The sequence below is a fragment of the Talaromyces atroroseus genome (genome assembly GCF_001907595.1).
Source record: "Talaromyces atroroseus strain IBT 11181 chromosome Unknown scaffold_12, whole genome shotgun sequence".
In the NCBI taxonomy this organism is placed as follows: Eukaryota; Fungi; Ascomycota; class Eurotiomycetes; order Eurotiales; family Trichocomaceae; genus Talaromyces; species Talaromyces atroroseus.
Window position 1 is genome coordinate 615,439 of NW_017971444.1, and position 12,954 is coordinate 628,392.

Here is a 12,954-nt window from a genome sequence, read left to right on the forward strand (position 1 = left end):
CATTGTCGAATACTCCCGTACTCCCAAGTCGAGGATGCGGTGACCTTGCTCGGTGTCGTTGGAACAGACATTACGATTACCAAATCACAACTGAATCAAACCAGTCGACACGTTCATTAACATGGCTTATATTCTGTATAGCGTTTCGTTTCTGGTGATTATCCTCGGGACTGGTGAGGATTACATCTCGAACAGACCAATGAATTGTTTCCCTGTAGGCTGATATAGATTGTTACAGTTCTGTACCTGACCAGAAGTCGATGGCTTCCCCTCGCTCAGGACCAGTTACCCGACTATCTATACGACCGACTACCCACAAGCTTCACGGGGGACATTGAAGCTGGCTTCACCTCCTCCGATTTCGATCTCTCAAATAATGTTCTCGAGGGCGATTCCAGATCCGGGCTTGATAACAGCGCAAAGCGAGAAATACGAAGAATCATGAGGAGACGCGGCGTTGACTTTGATGAGGCTCGTCGTCTGTATACCGAGCAACGCTTTGCGAAGAATGATATCGGTCCTGACGGACGACCGAGGGATCCCAAATTCGTCTCGTTTTCATAGAAAATCTTTTTTTTTCCCCTTTGCTTCCATCGATCATGCATTCGTCATTCACCATTCGGTCTTTTTCACATTTTCCTTACTGATTATTTCCATGGCGGGTTGAGTCCATTGGACAGGCTGCTGGTTCTCCAGATAACTCCAGAAAATTATTAGCTGCATCAGCCAAGTCGCCTTTCTTAGTTCTCACGTTCACTGCTGATGACGCGTTCGTTGCATTTGGTTACAAGCGAGTTGAACAAGTTGTTGCATTTCCTTCTTCAAAGCAGCACAAATGATGTAAACCTAAAATAGCAGTCTAATTGAAATTCCTCGACAAGATTGACCACGATCAGGCTCTTGGAGATGACGGATTCGGCATTTCATGGAAGGCTATCTAGAGTCTAGTTCAGATCTATGTACGAATTTCCCGCGATACTTCAACTCGAGCCCAGTCTTTTCCAAGGTTGAAAGGTAACCTCGCTATCAACGGTCCCACAGCATGGGAAGACATTTCACAAATCACACAAAGCCCACGCCCTCTGACTCATGTCAGACACCATCTCAAATGATTTGCAGCGTTGGTATTCTTTAAAAGGCTTTTCGATATTGATAAATCGAGCCGATTCGTTGAGGCTCGTGTATTATAGCGCACCCAGTAGAATTCTGAGTGAATTTTGGCCGGTGTCGGTTACACCCAGTCAGTTGATATGGGCTGTCTCGACTTAAGGTGTAACTCGGATGAGCTTTTTAGCTTGTCAGATGAGTATAAAAGCTAGCGAGCGTACCAAATGTATCCCCGCACATTTGCGGCCATTAACAGCGACACCACAATCTAAACCATTCAGTCTCGAAACAGGCTGGGCTCGACGCCATCTCAATTTCTTCGTAAAACCAGAGTCTTCGCTGACGATTCTTTCACAGGCTATTACATCGTGATCCGCCCTCAACGAGCCCTAGCATAACCAGGTGGTTGAAAGCCTGGAGGCAGAGGTGGCGGTGCCCCTTGTGATGGCCCTCCAAAACCCGCAGGTGGAGCAAAGCCGGCTGGTGCTGGGGGTTGCGGTGAGAAGGGGGGCTGTTGAGGAACATTGTTGAAGCCAGGAGGTGGAAGGAAGCCTTGTGGTGGGGGTGGATGGCTACCGAATCCTACTTGAGAGGGAGGAGGCCGCGCTGGCAAACCTGGGTGGGCCGTAGATAACGGTTGTGACGGAGGTCTGGGTGGCTGTTGACCAGCTTGCATAGGTATTGGGCCTCTACCCGCGGCGAAATCAGGCGGGCCAGTTGGAGGCATCGGGCGTGGCCCATCTCCATTTACCACATTGCCGGGCATCATACCAGGTCCTGGTCCCATCATATGCGATGGTGGTAATGGTTGGGTTTGTGGTTGAACATTGTGTTTGCGAGCTTGAGCAGCAAGCATGCGTTCTGCTTCGTCACCATGCCGCTCGCCTTTGCCGTCCTTCTTGTAGGCGTACTGCACTGATATTTCCTTGTTCATGAGATACTGCCCGTGCATATTTGTTATAGCAGCGTCGGAAGAGTCGAAGTCGGCGAACGACACAAAGCCATAACCCTTGGATAGATTCGCGTCGTCTCTAGCAACCTGTTTATAATAGATTAACTCTGAACGCAAATTTGATCTTTTACTAACATGTTATAACGTACCTTGGGCAAAGAGAGCAGAGCCCCAAATCGGCTGAAAGTGTCATAGAGCACCTGCTCAGTGACCATAGGGTCAAGATTTCCAACGAAAAGCTCGGCGCCAACTTCTACAGTCTTCTGCTTATCTGCAGAGGCCTTGTTCACGCGAATCGGTTTGCCGTAAACACGGACTTGGTTCATGATCCGGGCGGCATATTCGGCGTCTTCCTCGCTGATGAATTCGACGAATCCGTAGCCCTGGTGAGTCTGCGTGACTCGGTCTTTGGGCAGATGGACGTTGACGATGCGACCGGCTTGAAGCATCAGCTCCCATACCAGGCTGTCAGTGACTCGCTCGTCGAGGTTGCCAATATAGACAGTGGCCTCCTTGTCCTGTTCCCTGTGAAATTATCAGAAATTGCAGCAGACGGGTCATGCGAGTGAGAACATACCAATGCCGTGCGCCCGACATGGCGCGTTATATTATTGTATACGCGAAGGCTTCAAAGGAATGTTTTCTTTGCTGCTTCTGACCAGTGTGTCAGTCCGAGACGAGCTGGGCGAGCGTGGTTGTTAGTGGCAGGTAGTGCTTTGGATGCAGGAAGGAGAGGAGATTGCGGCAAGAGAAGCTCGCGACTTGGCCGAACTAAAAAAATGTTAGCTTTCCGTTCCGACTCAACTCCAACACTCAATCCACTTCTTGCCAGGACCCTGATCAGCAGTGCTCATCATCGTTCTACCTTCTCACGGCTCAATATATTGATATACTTTGTGTTTTTAAACAAATTCCAGCCAATATGGTCCAGTTCTCCGAGGAAACCAAGGTTTGTACACTGGAAACCAGCGTCACCCGCTTAAAGCCGTGCAGGATGAAGCAGCCACTAATCTGCACAATTGTTTTTAGGAGCGCATCTCCAAGGTCATTGAAGTCTCGAGAATCGCCGTTCACTAGTGAGTTTTTGATATGCGATGCATCCTGCGCCGGCCGAGAGAGTCCTGCTCCTGACATCGTCTGCTTGTTTTCTTTCTTAGTGGCTATCTCCCTTTCATAGTCTATCTTGGTATGGCAATCTGTCAAGCGTTCTAAACTACTTGGCTTCCTTCATTTCGTTCATTCGGTTCGCTAACATCCAAACAGGCTACACGTATAGCGAGCCCAAGCCGACTCTCTTCAAGTACTTCACCCGCCGAATTGACTGACCTCAATCAACTCGTCCTACAACTGCTAACTTTCACAACAGGCTTTTCTCGCCTCTGGCATAAGACAATAAACCGTTACCATCACATGCAGAGGACGTTGATTGCAGGGATACTGGTGCATTTGGTTTTTGGGGGGGGGCGGCGCATTCTCTCTACCTCTCTTCGCGATATTTTATAAAACACGGCCATGATGAGTGGAATTGAAACAATGTAGGGAATAGGACAGACCTTGTTTACGGCTAGATTCTACCTCGTTATTTCGGTCACCATGGTTCTTCCTGTATATTAGTCTTGAATTTTTAGTTGCTGACGCCAAAAACGCGCGATCTCTCATAATCATGATCTTGCTATTCTGATATTAAGACTTCCTGCACTGAAGACGCTCAATTTACTCGGCGATATCTCATTGCCCAGCTGAGATCGTCTTTAAATATTGAAGAATTCAAGAGTGCTAGTTTATATAATTAATGGCAGATAGTCACTGTATCGGATTGAGGCTAGTGTGGCCCGGGCTGCCGATTAGCTGATGACGACAGCAGAAAATTATTTCCTGTCGCAAACCAAAAAGTAATAAAGAAAAAAAAAAAAAAAAAAAAAAAAAAAAAAAACAACAAACCACAATTCAACCCTCAATGCTCCCATATTCAAAATTGCACATCTGACCCCTCGACAAGGAAGAAGACACAGTCAATGAGCGAAAGAAATGCATCCTCCACATCCTTCGTCGAAACGGTAGCCGGACTCACAGCCGGAGTCGTCTCAACACTGACTCTGCATCCGTTGGACCTCATCAAGACTCGCCTGCAAAGTATGACATGGCTCCTTTTTGTACCGTTAGTATTATATTCTCAGCTATTAACGCATTACAGTCGACCGTATCTCTCGCTCCCGCGTCGGCGGCTCTCTTCGCATAATCGGCGACATATATAAGACAGAAGGCGGACTCCCGGCTCTATATCGCGGATTGACGCCGAACATAATCGGGAATTCGACAAGCTGGAGTCTTTATTTTCTGTTTTATGGGAACATCAAGGATTTCCTCGCCCAGTCCCGGTCTCACTCGACGGAACTCCACCATGATGACGATGGAAAAAAGCATAGCCTAGGCGCATCGCAGTACTTCCTTGCTTCGGGAACAGCAGGCCTACTAACCTCCATCCTCACAAACCCGATATGGGTAATCAAAACGCGAATGCTGTCCACAGGGTCTCGCACACCAGGCGCATACCCATCATTCGTCGCCGGAGCAAGCCAGATTCTGCGCACAGAAGGTATCCCGGGTTTCTACCGTGGTCTTGTGCCGGCTCTCTTTGGCGTTAGTCATGGCGCTTTCCAGTTTATGGCGTACGAGAAGCTGAAGAGTTATCGCTCTCGAAGTCGCAATACTTTCGCTACTACTGTCACTAGCACTCGTCGCGGTGAAAACAACGTCAATAATATGGAATTACTCCTTATATCAAGCCTATCCAAAGTCTTCGCGGGCTGTATTACATACCCTTACCAAGTCTTGCGTACGCGACTACAACTGCAAGCATACAATGCGGATGCGCCAGCAACAGCAACAACTACTTACCGCGGAGTATGGGATGCAACGCGGCAAATAGGGGTTCAGGAGGGCATACGGGGCTTCTACAAAGGGCTTGGACCGAATTTGTTGCGTGTCTTGCCTAGTACTTGGGTTGTATTTTTGGTTTATGAAAATACGAAGACGGCCTTGTATAGATTCGAGGAATCGTGATAGACCCAGCCCATTCATGAGTTGTGTATTATCTATTTTGATAGAAAGGAAAAACCTTGTACTACTAGCAAGAATAGAAAAGACATTTTTTTGATGATCTTTTTTATCGACCTCGAGAGGGTATTCATTTCATTCAGATATACTACATGATATGTATGAATATGTCATCGCTCCCTTTTCGAATACAGCAGCGGCGGCACCTCTCGATGCATAACATGAGCCAGCAAATCACCGTGATGGTGGTGATGATGACCGCCAACAACATGATGCGCGTAGCGTTCATTGAGTTCCTCGTCATCGTCACCATCGTCACCGCAGCTATGATAGTCACTAGACCCCTCATCGCTGGCCGGGTTTAGATGTTTCATCTCAGAAATCGACATGATATGTTGTTGTTCCTGATTATGGTGAATGACGCCATTGCTGCCTTTTTTGTGGTTGAGATTGTTGCTGGTGCAAGATATTTTTCGGTCTTTACCACGTCCCTTGATTCCCTTGTTGCTGTTCTTGTAGAGACTGGCAAAATAGGTCCATAGGCTGCGATCCTCCTCTGACATCATGTCTGGGTTATTTATGTTTGCGAAGCGGATTGTCAGATTGCGCAGTGTTACGGCATGGAATTTGTTCTGATGGGACTATTTTCCTCCATGTTTAGGGGTTATTATTTGATTAGCCTGCGGAAGAGGAAATAAGAAAAAAATGCTTACCTTCAAATTACCAAGCTGCGTAAACTGCTTCCAGCAATTGTCTAATTGGCACGTATACGGTTTGGCTTGCTCGTGTGTGATTCGGTGCGCCCTCACATTGCCTCGTTGAGCAAATCTCTTGTGGCAGATATCGCAGGAGTAGGGTTTCTCGCCCGTATGTCGTCGTTCGTGGGTCTGTTATATACGCACCACACAATATTTGTACTTAATATATACTTTTTCTCGTTTTTCTCTTTGACTCTTTCTTTCTTTTTTTTTCACATCTGAATGATATAGAAGGTGAAGAATAGAACCACCTACCCTGAGATTTCCAAGTTGTGAGAATCGTTGGCCACATGTCGGCTCACTGCATTTCTAGTATCGTCATTAGTATGCTGTCTTTGTCTTTTTCAAGATATATAGATATGTATACACTACTTACAAATGGCTTCGCGCCGGTATGCGCTCTCATATGAATATCCAAATGTGTCTTTTGCGTAAAAAGCTTGCCGCAGCCCGGCAATGTACATTGATGTTTGCGCTTCTGCTTCTGACTGCGATCGGGACTGCTTCGTGGTACGGCCCGAGGATTTTGCTGAGTACTTTCATACTGTTGGTGGTATGTCGACATACCCATGTGATAGGACATTGGCCCTGCGCCGGATGCGAACTGATGTTGCTGAGTTGCGTTGAATTGATGAGTTGACGTTTGTGATGGTGCTACTGCCGCTGTTGTCGTCGTACAAGAAACAGGTGTATTCGTTCTAGTAGCACTGGAATTGGCCGTGCCCGAAACACTACTAGCACCAGGCGATGATCCTTCACGGGACTGAATCATCTTCATTAACATGTCGACTTCAGTCGAAAAGTCCACATCTTTCGCACCGGATGATTCGTGCTCTCTCTTCATCTTGCCACTTGAGGAAGGAGAACTCGATGTGAGGATGCTCACACTGGGACTGGCCGCGGTGGTTGTAGGGTTGATCACAGCTGCGACGGCGGCGACAGTTGGGCCAGAACGATACTCATCCCCAAGTAAAGACTGTGTGTTCTGAGTCATCCTAGTGGGTTGAGTGTGCGCAATGTGTCTCGGTGCCTGATGACTGTCGGGTGAGGGGGAATGAAGAGGTGTGTGTTCGGTAGACAGACGGCCAGCAGTTGCTTGCTGCGTATGCGCATGAGGGTGAGTTCGAACATGAGCGTGCGCGTGTGTGTGAGACTGAGATTGAGCATGTACATGGGTGTGGGCATGGGTATGAGTCTGAGGAGGAGGCCCTGAAGACGGATTGAACAGATGTGGTTGATATGAGTTCGGGTAACCGCCCAAGACGTGACCAGTGACTTCATATGGAGGTGACGGTATGGGAGGAGGCGCATATGTGACTGGAGCAGTATTCGCATAGTATGGCAAGGTATTCTCAACGTGAGATTCGAGGAAACGAGGCGGTTCCAAGGCCCTCAGCTCGTTGTTGGGGAACCTATATGACATTGGAACCGTTGCATCCATCATGGTGGTGCAACCCAATAGGATGGGACGACAGAAAAAGAAATCCGGTCTCGAGAGTCAGCAAACAGGATGCTGTTGTTAGGATGAAAACAGACAAAATGGTAGATTTCGCAAATGAAGCAATTCGGCAGTAAACACTATATTTTTCCCATACGGCGGAGATTGAAAAGTCCGAGTATTGCTTTGTTGTTATGACAAGGGTGTAATGATGGACGTGGTAGCACCCGTAAAAGTCACAGCTGTCGCAGTTGTTTCTAATGGTTGTAGCTGCAATTGGAGCTGAAGCAGGCTGACTGACTGATACTCAAGATCGACGACGCGCAACGCCAGACAAAACACCATAAACAAAAGGACCATACACACAATAATTCCCAAGGCAAAAGTTGCAACGCTGCGCAAGAAAAGATAAAAGAAAGGAGAGCCAACACGCTGAGTAAAGAGCAGACAAAGTAGGATAAATAAAGCACGGTTCTGCGGTGAGCCTGAAGTGAAGAACTAGATATACATATTCGGGTTCGCCTTGACTGGCTGTATTGAGGAGTGGTGTGGAGAAATATTTTCAAGCCTGCGTATTGACAATGTAGACAGACATATTAGTCATGATTTGGTTGGGGGTCTCTTTTTTTTTTCCTGCATCCAACTGCGATCTCTCGTTTTGTAAGTTGTCAGTAGTTAGCTAGTCTGTCTGACTGGCTAGCTCCCAGAAACTAAGGATAACGATCCCCCGGTTCCCGGTCCCGAGCGGATGGAGCGAGTGGATGAGGCCTCTGTCTTCTTTTCTTTTTTGGCCCCATTCGGTGAGTGAGATCTCTGCTCCCTTAGCCTCTATCTGTCTCTCTTTCTCCCTTTTCGTCGTCGAGCTGGGCCGGAACAGGCATGACACTAGGCTGCATGGAGGTTTATGTACTCCGTACCGTACGGAGGATACGCAGAATGCCAGAAGCCAACCAATGCTTCAGACTAACGAACGGAAAACCCGTCGGAGAGGTCGTATGGGGCCCTTTCCTGACCGACCGATCAATCTCAATCATTGATTGCATGCCATCAAACAAGTGAACAACACTAGACAGGGCCGATCTAGCTGACTGGGACCCGGCTCGCTGTGAGAGCCAATCGCGGAAGCGCTGCCAATGTTCCGCCCTAGAGATGACCAGTCGCTCGGAGACCTGCTAGCTAGCTAGTCTTCATGTTATTATTTCGTTTCCCTTTCTTTTTTACGTCTACCTGTGTGCGGAAATGTTACTCCGTACATGAAGCCAGGTTGGAGATCGTTCAATGGGACCTGGAACGTGTCCGTCATGACCCATTTGACACATATTGTATGTATAGTACGTCGTATTGTGATTGGATTCGACTGAGATACTGTTGACGCGCGTAGCTGGAGATAGCGTGGGTGTGCATTTCACTGCAAACATTTTGGGCAAAGATGTACACACACAGGATATGAATGCCAAGGACGTGCGCTTCAAACAGATCTCGTAGACATGCTTACCCTGTGCCTAATGAGGATTACTAACGTTGGCGTGCTTCATTTTGCCGCTCAACAGGCATTCGAAGAAGCCGGACCGAAGCAGGTGTGTGTTCTCCGTAACCACAGCGAATGATGCATACAGAATATGCACTAGGCAGGATGCAGTGTGCCCCTTGGCGAGCGCTGAAGTAGATTTGAGGGGGTGGTAAGTCACTGTAAGATCGCGCGCGAGGCATACGATCGGCGAATCATAGAAGCCTGTGGTGTATTCTAGCACCACGAGCAGACAGGCATGGGTGACGGGTTGCCATTGGGGTTGAGCGGTATCCGCGGCCCATCGAATTATATTTCTTTTTACGTTTATCGCCGTGGAGCATATGTGCGTGTGACTGATGGCATGGGCAAATGTACACTGCCACTTGACTATTTGGTGTTGTCGACCAGAAACAAGATGAAACGGTCCCCATCAACTTTCTCGGCGGCACCGGAACGGCGCGCATGCAAATCCTGAGTAATGCACTAGCGCATGTTTGGTAATAGTCGAGTGTGCCGTTAACGCAACGCACCCAACCAGAACCACGACGCCGGTCCCGCCTGTACGTAGTAGTAGCATGAAAGGGCAGGGTAGGGGATCCTGGAGCTGAATCCTGCATTGTCCGTTCCGGGCACACAATCATACACATCTATCAAAAGATAAAAAGGGAGGAAAAGAGAGAGAGAGAGAGAGAGAGAGAGAGCCTGAGTCGTTTCTTCCACCCCTTCCAAAAGAGGAAAGCTGGTTGGTTTGTGCAGAAGCCACTGCCAGGAGGGCCAATGCTTTTATTTTTAATCTTAGACCACCATTCATCACGAGGCACGATCTGTGGTGTGCCAGTGTCAGTGTGCCACTGAGGAGGATCGCGATTGAGAGGCGGTGGTGCCCGCAGCCCGGGGACATTGGACGACATTTTTGGCACATGCGGCCCGAAAAGAGCTGCTTGAAGTTGCTGCTAGTCAATCAGAGTAAATAGTCTGCCTGCAAGTGTACGCACTTTGTAATTACGAAGCGACAGCGCCGCGAGTGAGCCAGTAGCTGAAAAGCTGGAAAATAGACCATCCCGCGGCTACCGATGCAATACGATTGGCTGGTCAGCAGCTGTCGACGACGATCTAGCCGACAGCCCAAGTGAGTTAGTTGGTGTTAGACTGTTAGTGCCAGTGACCAGTACTAAAACTCATTGGTAGCAGGGGAATGCTGGCGGGGGACGAGTTCCCTGGTGGAGTGCGTGGGCGAACCTGATCAATTGCGAGTTCTTGCTGCGGCTTGGGTGACAGGGGTGTTTCCCACCACGGATTCCGGAGCACGCAGCCATTAACTAGTCGGTCATTTTAGCTCGTTCCCTTGAAGCTAACTAACGTTAGCACTATGTAGGTGGCGGCGCGCTGTTGGGCATACGTATCATGGATTCTATCGGATCCAAACGAAACGCTAGTCAGCTCTCTAGTCCTCGATCATGAGTGACTGAGAGCTTACGCCGCGGAGTAGTACGTCCTCCCGCAAGGTGGAGCCTGGTGCATTTGCCATTTGCGTGCGACACGACAATCCACAATGTGCTGGTGCGGTTCAGAAAAGAGGCGCATATCGACCTGCATGGATCCTGGATCTTTGTCGTCGTCGGGAGCAGAGAGGAGATTCAAGGCTGAGAGAGAAAGAGCGAAGTCCAAGCAGGAAGCGGTGGGGTCAGGTGAGCCGTGAGCCGAGTCTAGACACTGTGCGGCCTGAGGCTACTCCGTTTTATAGTTGGGAATTTGTACGGAGTAGTTACTCTACGCATTCAACAACAACGACAACAAAACCAGGACGATAGTTACCTAGCAGCCCTGTTACGTACTAACTTCATTCTTCAGCTCAGTCTATGTATGCTCTCATTGCCATGGATAATATATTATATTATGTCTACAAGACGAGCATCACCGCCACAATGTCTACCTGAGAGGATGGCTGACACCCCCAATGGCACCCCCATTCATCATCCTACGTATTGGCTTCACGTAACCAAGTGATCGTCGTGGGCATGCCTACGCCTAATCATGGAGTTCGTATTTTGACACCGGAAATGACGACTCCCTGCAGACATCCTACCTACGGCTTAGACAGGGCTACATATGGCGGTGGAATGAATATGCTGCTGCTTCCACCTTACACTGTGCCTAGCTATGTCAGTTATAGATCAAGCCCCAACAGGCATTGGCGCTGACCATGTAGAAGCTAGACACATGTGACATGTCAGGATCCAGGAGTACGAGCATATGGTTAACACCGCGTAGTAAGTTAGCATCCTTGTGTAGGGCCGTATATCGATAGTATGCAGGCTATGATAGTAGACTCGGAAGACTCGGAGTTAACTAGGAGAAAAGAGAGACTTTGCCCTCGGGTCTATTAAACTACCATCAATAGTGGTACGTATTTCGTACTAATGCTGTGATGAGGGCCGGCATTGCAGGCAGTCATTCAGGGTCCAGACTAATTTGTTGGTTATACTCTGTACGGAGTATGCTGGGTTGGCCAAGATTACACTACAACCAATTGAATAGCCAATTAATAGGCATATCTACTATTTAAAGCTCTAGTTTTTTTTTTTTTGGTCCGGGAATAAGCAAATTTCCAAAATCATTACCTAGGTACGATCATGCTAGCCTATCAACCAGGGTGATATGGTCTATACTGATGCATCAACGAATGTAGCCTTGCAATCCTGGACAAGAATGATTAAAAGACTAATTTTAATTAATTAAACTGCTGGACTAACATATCATGGACTTCGCAGTTTTAAAATATCTGAAAATATACATAGGATCGTTGCGTCAATTAAAGTATACAATAAGGTGCGTATAATTGCTAGCTTGCTGCATACATATCTCTCTTACCTAGGTTAGAGAAGCTTGAGCCCACCGGGTAGAATTTCTAAATCCAAACATCTTATACAAATTCACATGTGGGCTTATACCAAGCTCCAGTATCACTTTGTAAATTGCCGGTTGTGTTGTGACTGTATAAAGATAAATCTAACAAGTATAAACATAGACAACAGAACCACGCGCGCGCGCATTCAAGAGATAAATGGAAAAGGATTAGGTTGAGACTGTTTGCTGTCCATTTCATCGTCATCTTTTTCATGCTCTTCAGCATTTTCTTTGCCTTTGTCCAGGCGTCTTTGTGCCTTATCCATGTCAGAGGTGCCTCCGATATCCTTTCTCATTGCTGGACGGTGAGGCAATGCTGGCATCTGTGTACGTCTAGATTGCAGAAGGGCATCGCCTCTCAAACGGTGAGTGGCGCCACTGGATCGGAACGATCCGCGCCTGGACTCGGAGCCGTGATTGCTTTGAATCTATCCATCAGGCCAGAGGGCTTCTTCAGATCATTTGTTCCTAAACGAGATGACCACGTATTGCGAACATTGAGCGCTGGAATCCGGGCCGTGGAAGCTTTGGGTACATGTGCGCTATCATCGTGGTCATCATCCGAGTCATCATCGGAAGTACTGTCATCGCTATCGCCATCGCCGGGGTCATCGACACTGTCGTTGCAGGCCTATATGCATTTTGTACGAACCTTCCACAAACAGAGAGTTCGTCGTCACAGAGAGCATGCTCACAGTCAATAAAGCAAGGGTGCTTTGATACATCTCGCACGCTGGCGGACAAATGGTCTGTGTTCAAATTCTTTCTAGAGACGATTTCGCGAGCCTCGGATTCGATGGGCCATAGAGCTAATGGTCCATTGTAATACATCCTATGGTAAGCCGTTGAAGATGTTTGAAAGCCTGTCCGAGAAAGGAGTTCGGGGAGAGGAGAACAAAGGATTTGGAACCCCGTGAGGAGGGTGCCGGGCTTCACTTCTGGGTCCATGTTTAGAGAAGTTACCCTCTTTCAAGACGGTGCCTGATTAGAAGGGAGGCTCTGGATTGGGAAGACGGACGGCCATTTATAGAGAGACTCAAGGCAAGCATATTCTGAATGATGGTCCGATGCCGGCTTGTCTCAATTGGATAGAATATGCTCCGGTAGTTTCGAGTCAGCGCGTAAGTGGCTATTGATGGGACATGATGCAAGCCAGAGAAACATTTCGCGCATACTGAACGTCATTGGTGAGCGGTTTATGTATAACTAATTATTGATTTAAGGG

At 48.0% G+C, this 12,954-nt stretch overlaps 4 protein-coding genes across 4 annotated transcripts; 1 reads left to right on the forward strand and 3 right to left on the reverse strand.

The window, feature by feature from the left end:
- Positions 1-1,486: 1,486 nt before the first annotated feature.
- On the reverse strand, positions 1,487-2,656 carry UA08_07887 (hypothetical protein; the record flags this gene model as incomplete). The annotated part of the gene is made up of 3 exons (XM_020262786.1): positions 1,487-2,146; positions 2,209-2,584; positions 2,637-2,656. 3 exons carry the CDS (start codon positions 2,654-2,656, stop codon positions 1,487-1,489), a joined length of 1,056 nt encoding a protein of 351 aa, XP_020116874.1.
- A 1,418-nt stretch (positions 2,657-4,074) lies between these two features.
- On the forward strand, positions 4,075-5,122 carry UA08_07888 (hypothetical protein; the record flags this gene model as incomplete). Its single annotated transcript, XM_020262788.1, has 2 exons — positions 4,075-4,192; positions 4,254-5,122. The coding sequence occupies 2 exons, from the start codon at positions 4,075-4,077 to the stop codon at positions 5,120-5,122; spliced, it is 987 nt and encodes a 328-aa protein (XP_020116875.1).
- Positions 5,123-5,286: 164 nt separating this feature from the next.
- UA08_07889 (hypothetical protein) lies at positions 5,287-7,318 on the reverse strand (the record flags this gene model as incomplete). The annotated part of the gene is made up of 4 exons (XM_020262789.1): positions 5,287-5,757; positions 5,830-6,003; positions 6,130-6,183; positions 6,251-7,318. The coding sequence occupies 4 exons, from the start codon at positions 7,316-7,318 to the stop codon at positions 5,287-5,289; spliced, it is 1,767 nt and encodes a 588-aa protein (XP_020117055.1).
- A 4,769-nt stretch (positions 7,319-12,087) lies between these two features.
- Positions 12,088-12,677, reverse strand: UA08_07890 (hypothetical protein; the record flags this gene model as incomplete). Its single annotated transcript, XM_020262790.1, has 2 exons — positions 12,088-12,360; positions 12,393-12,677. 2 exons carry the CDS (start codon positions 12,675-12,677, stop codon positions 12,088-12,090), a joined length of 558 nt encoding a protein of 185 aa, XP_020117054.1.
- Positions 12,678-12,954: the final 277 nt, after the last annotated feature.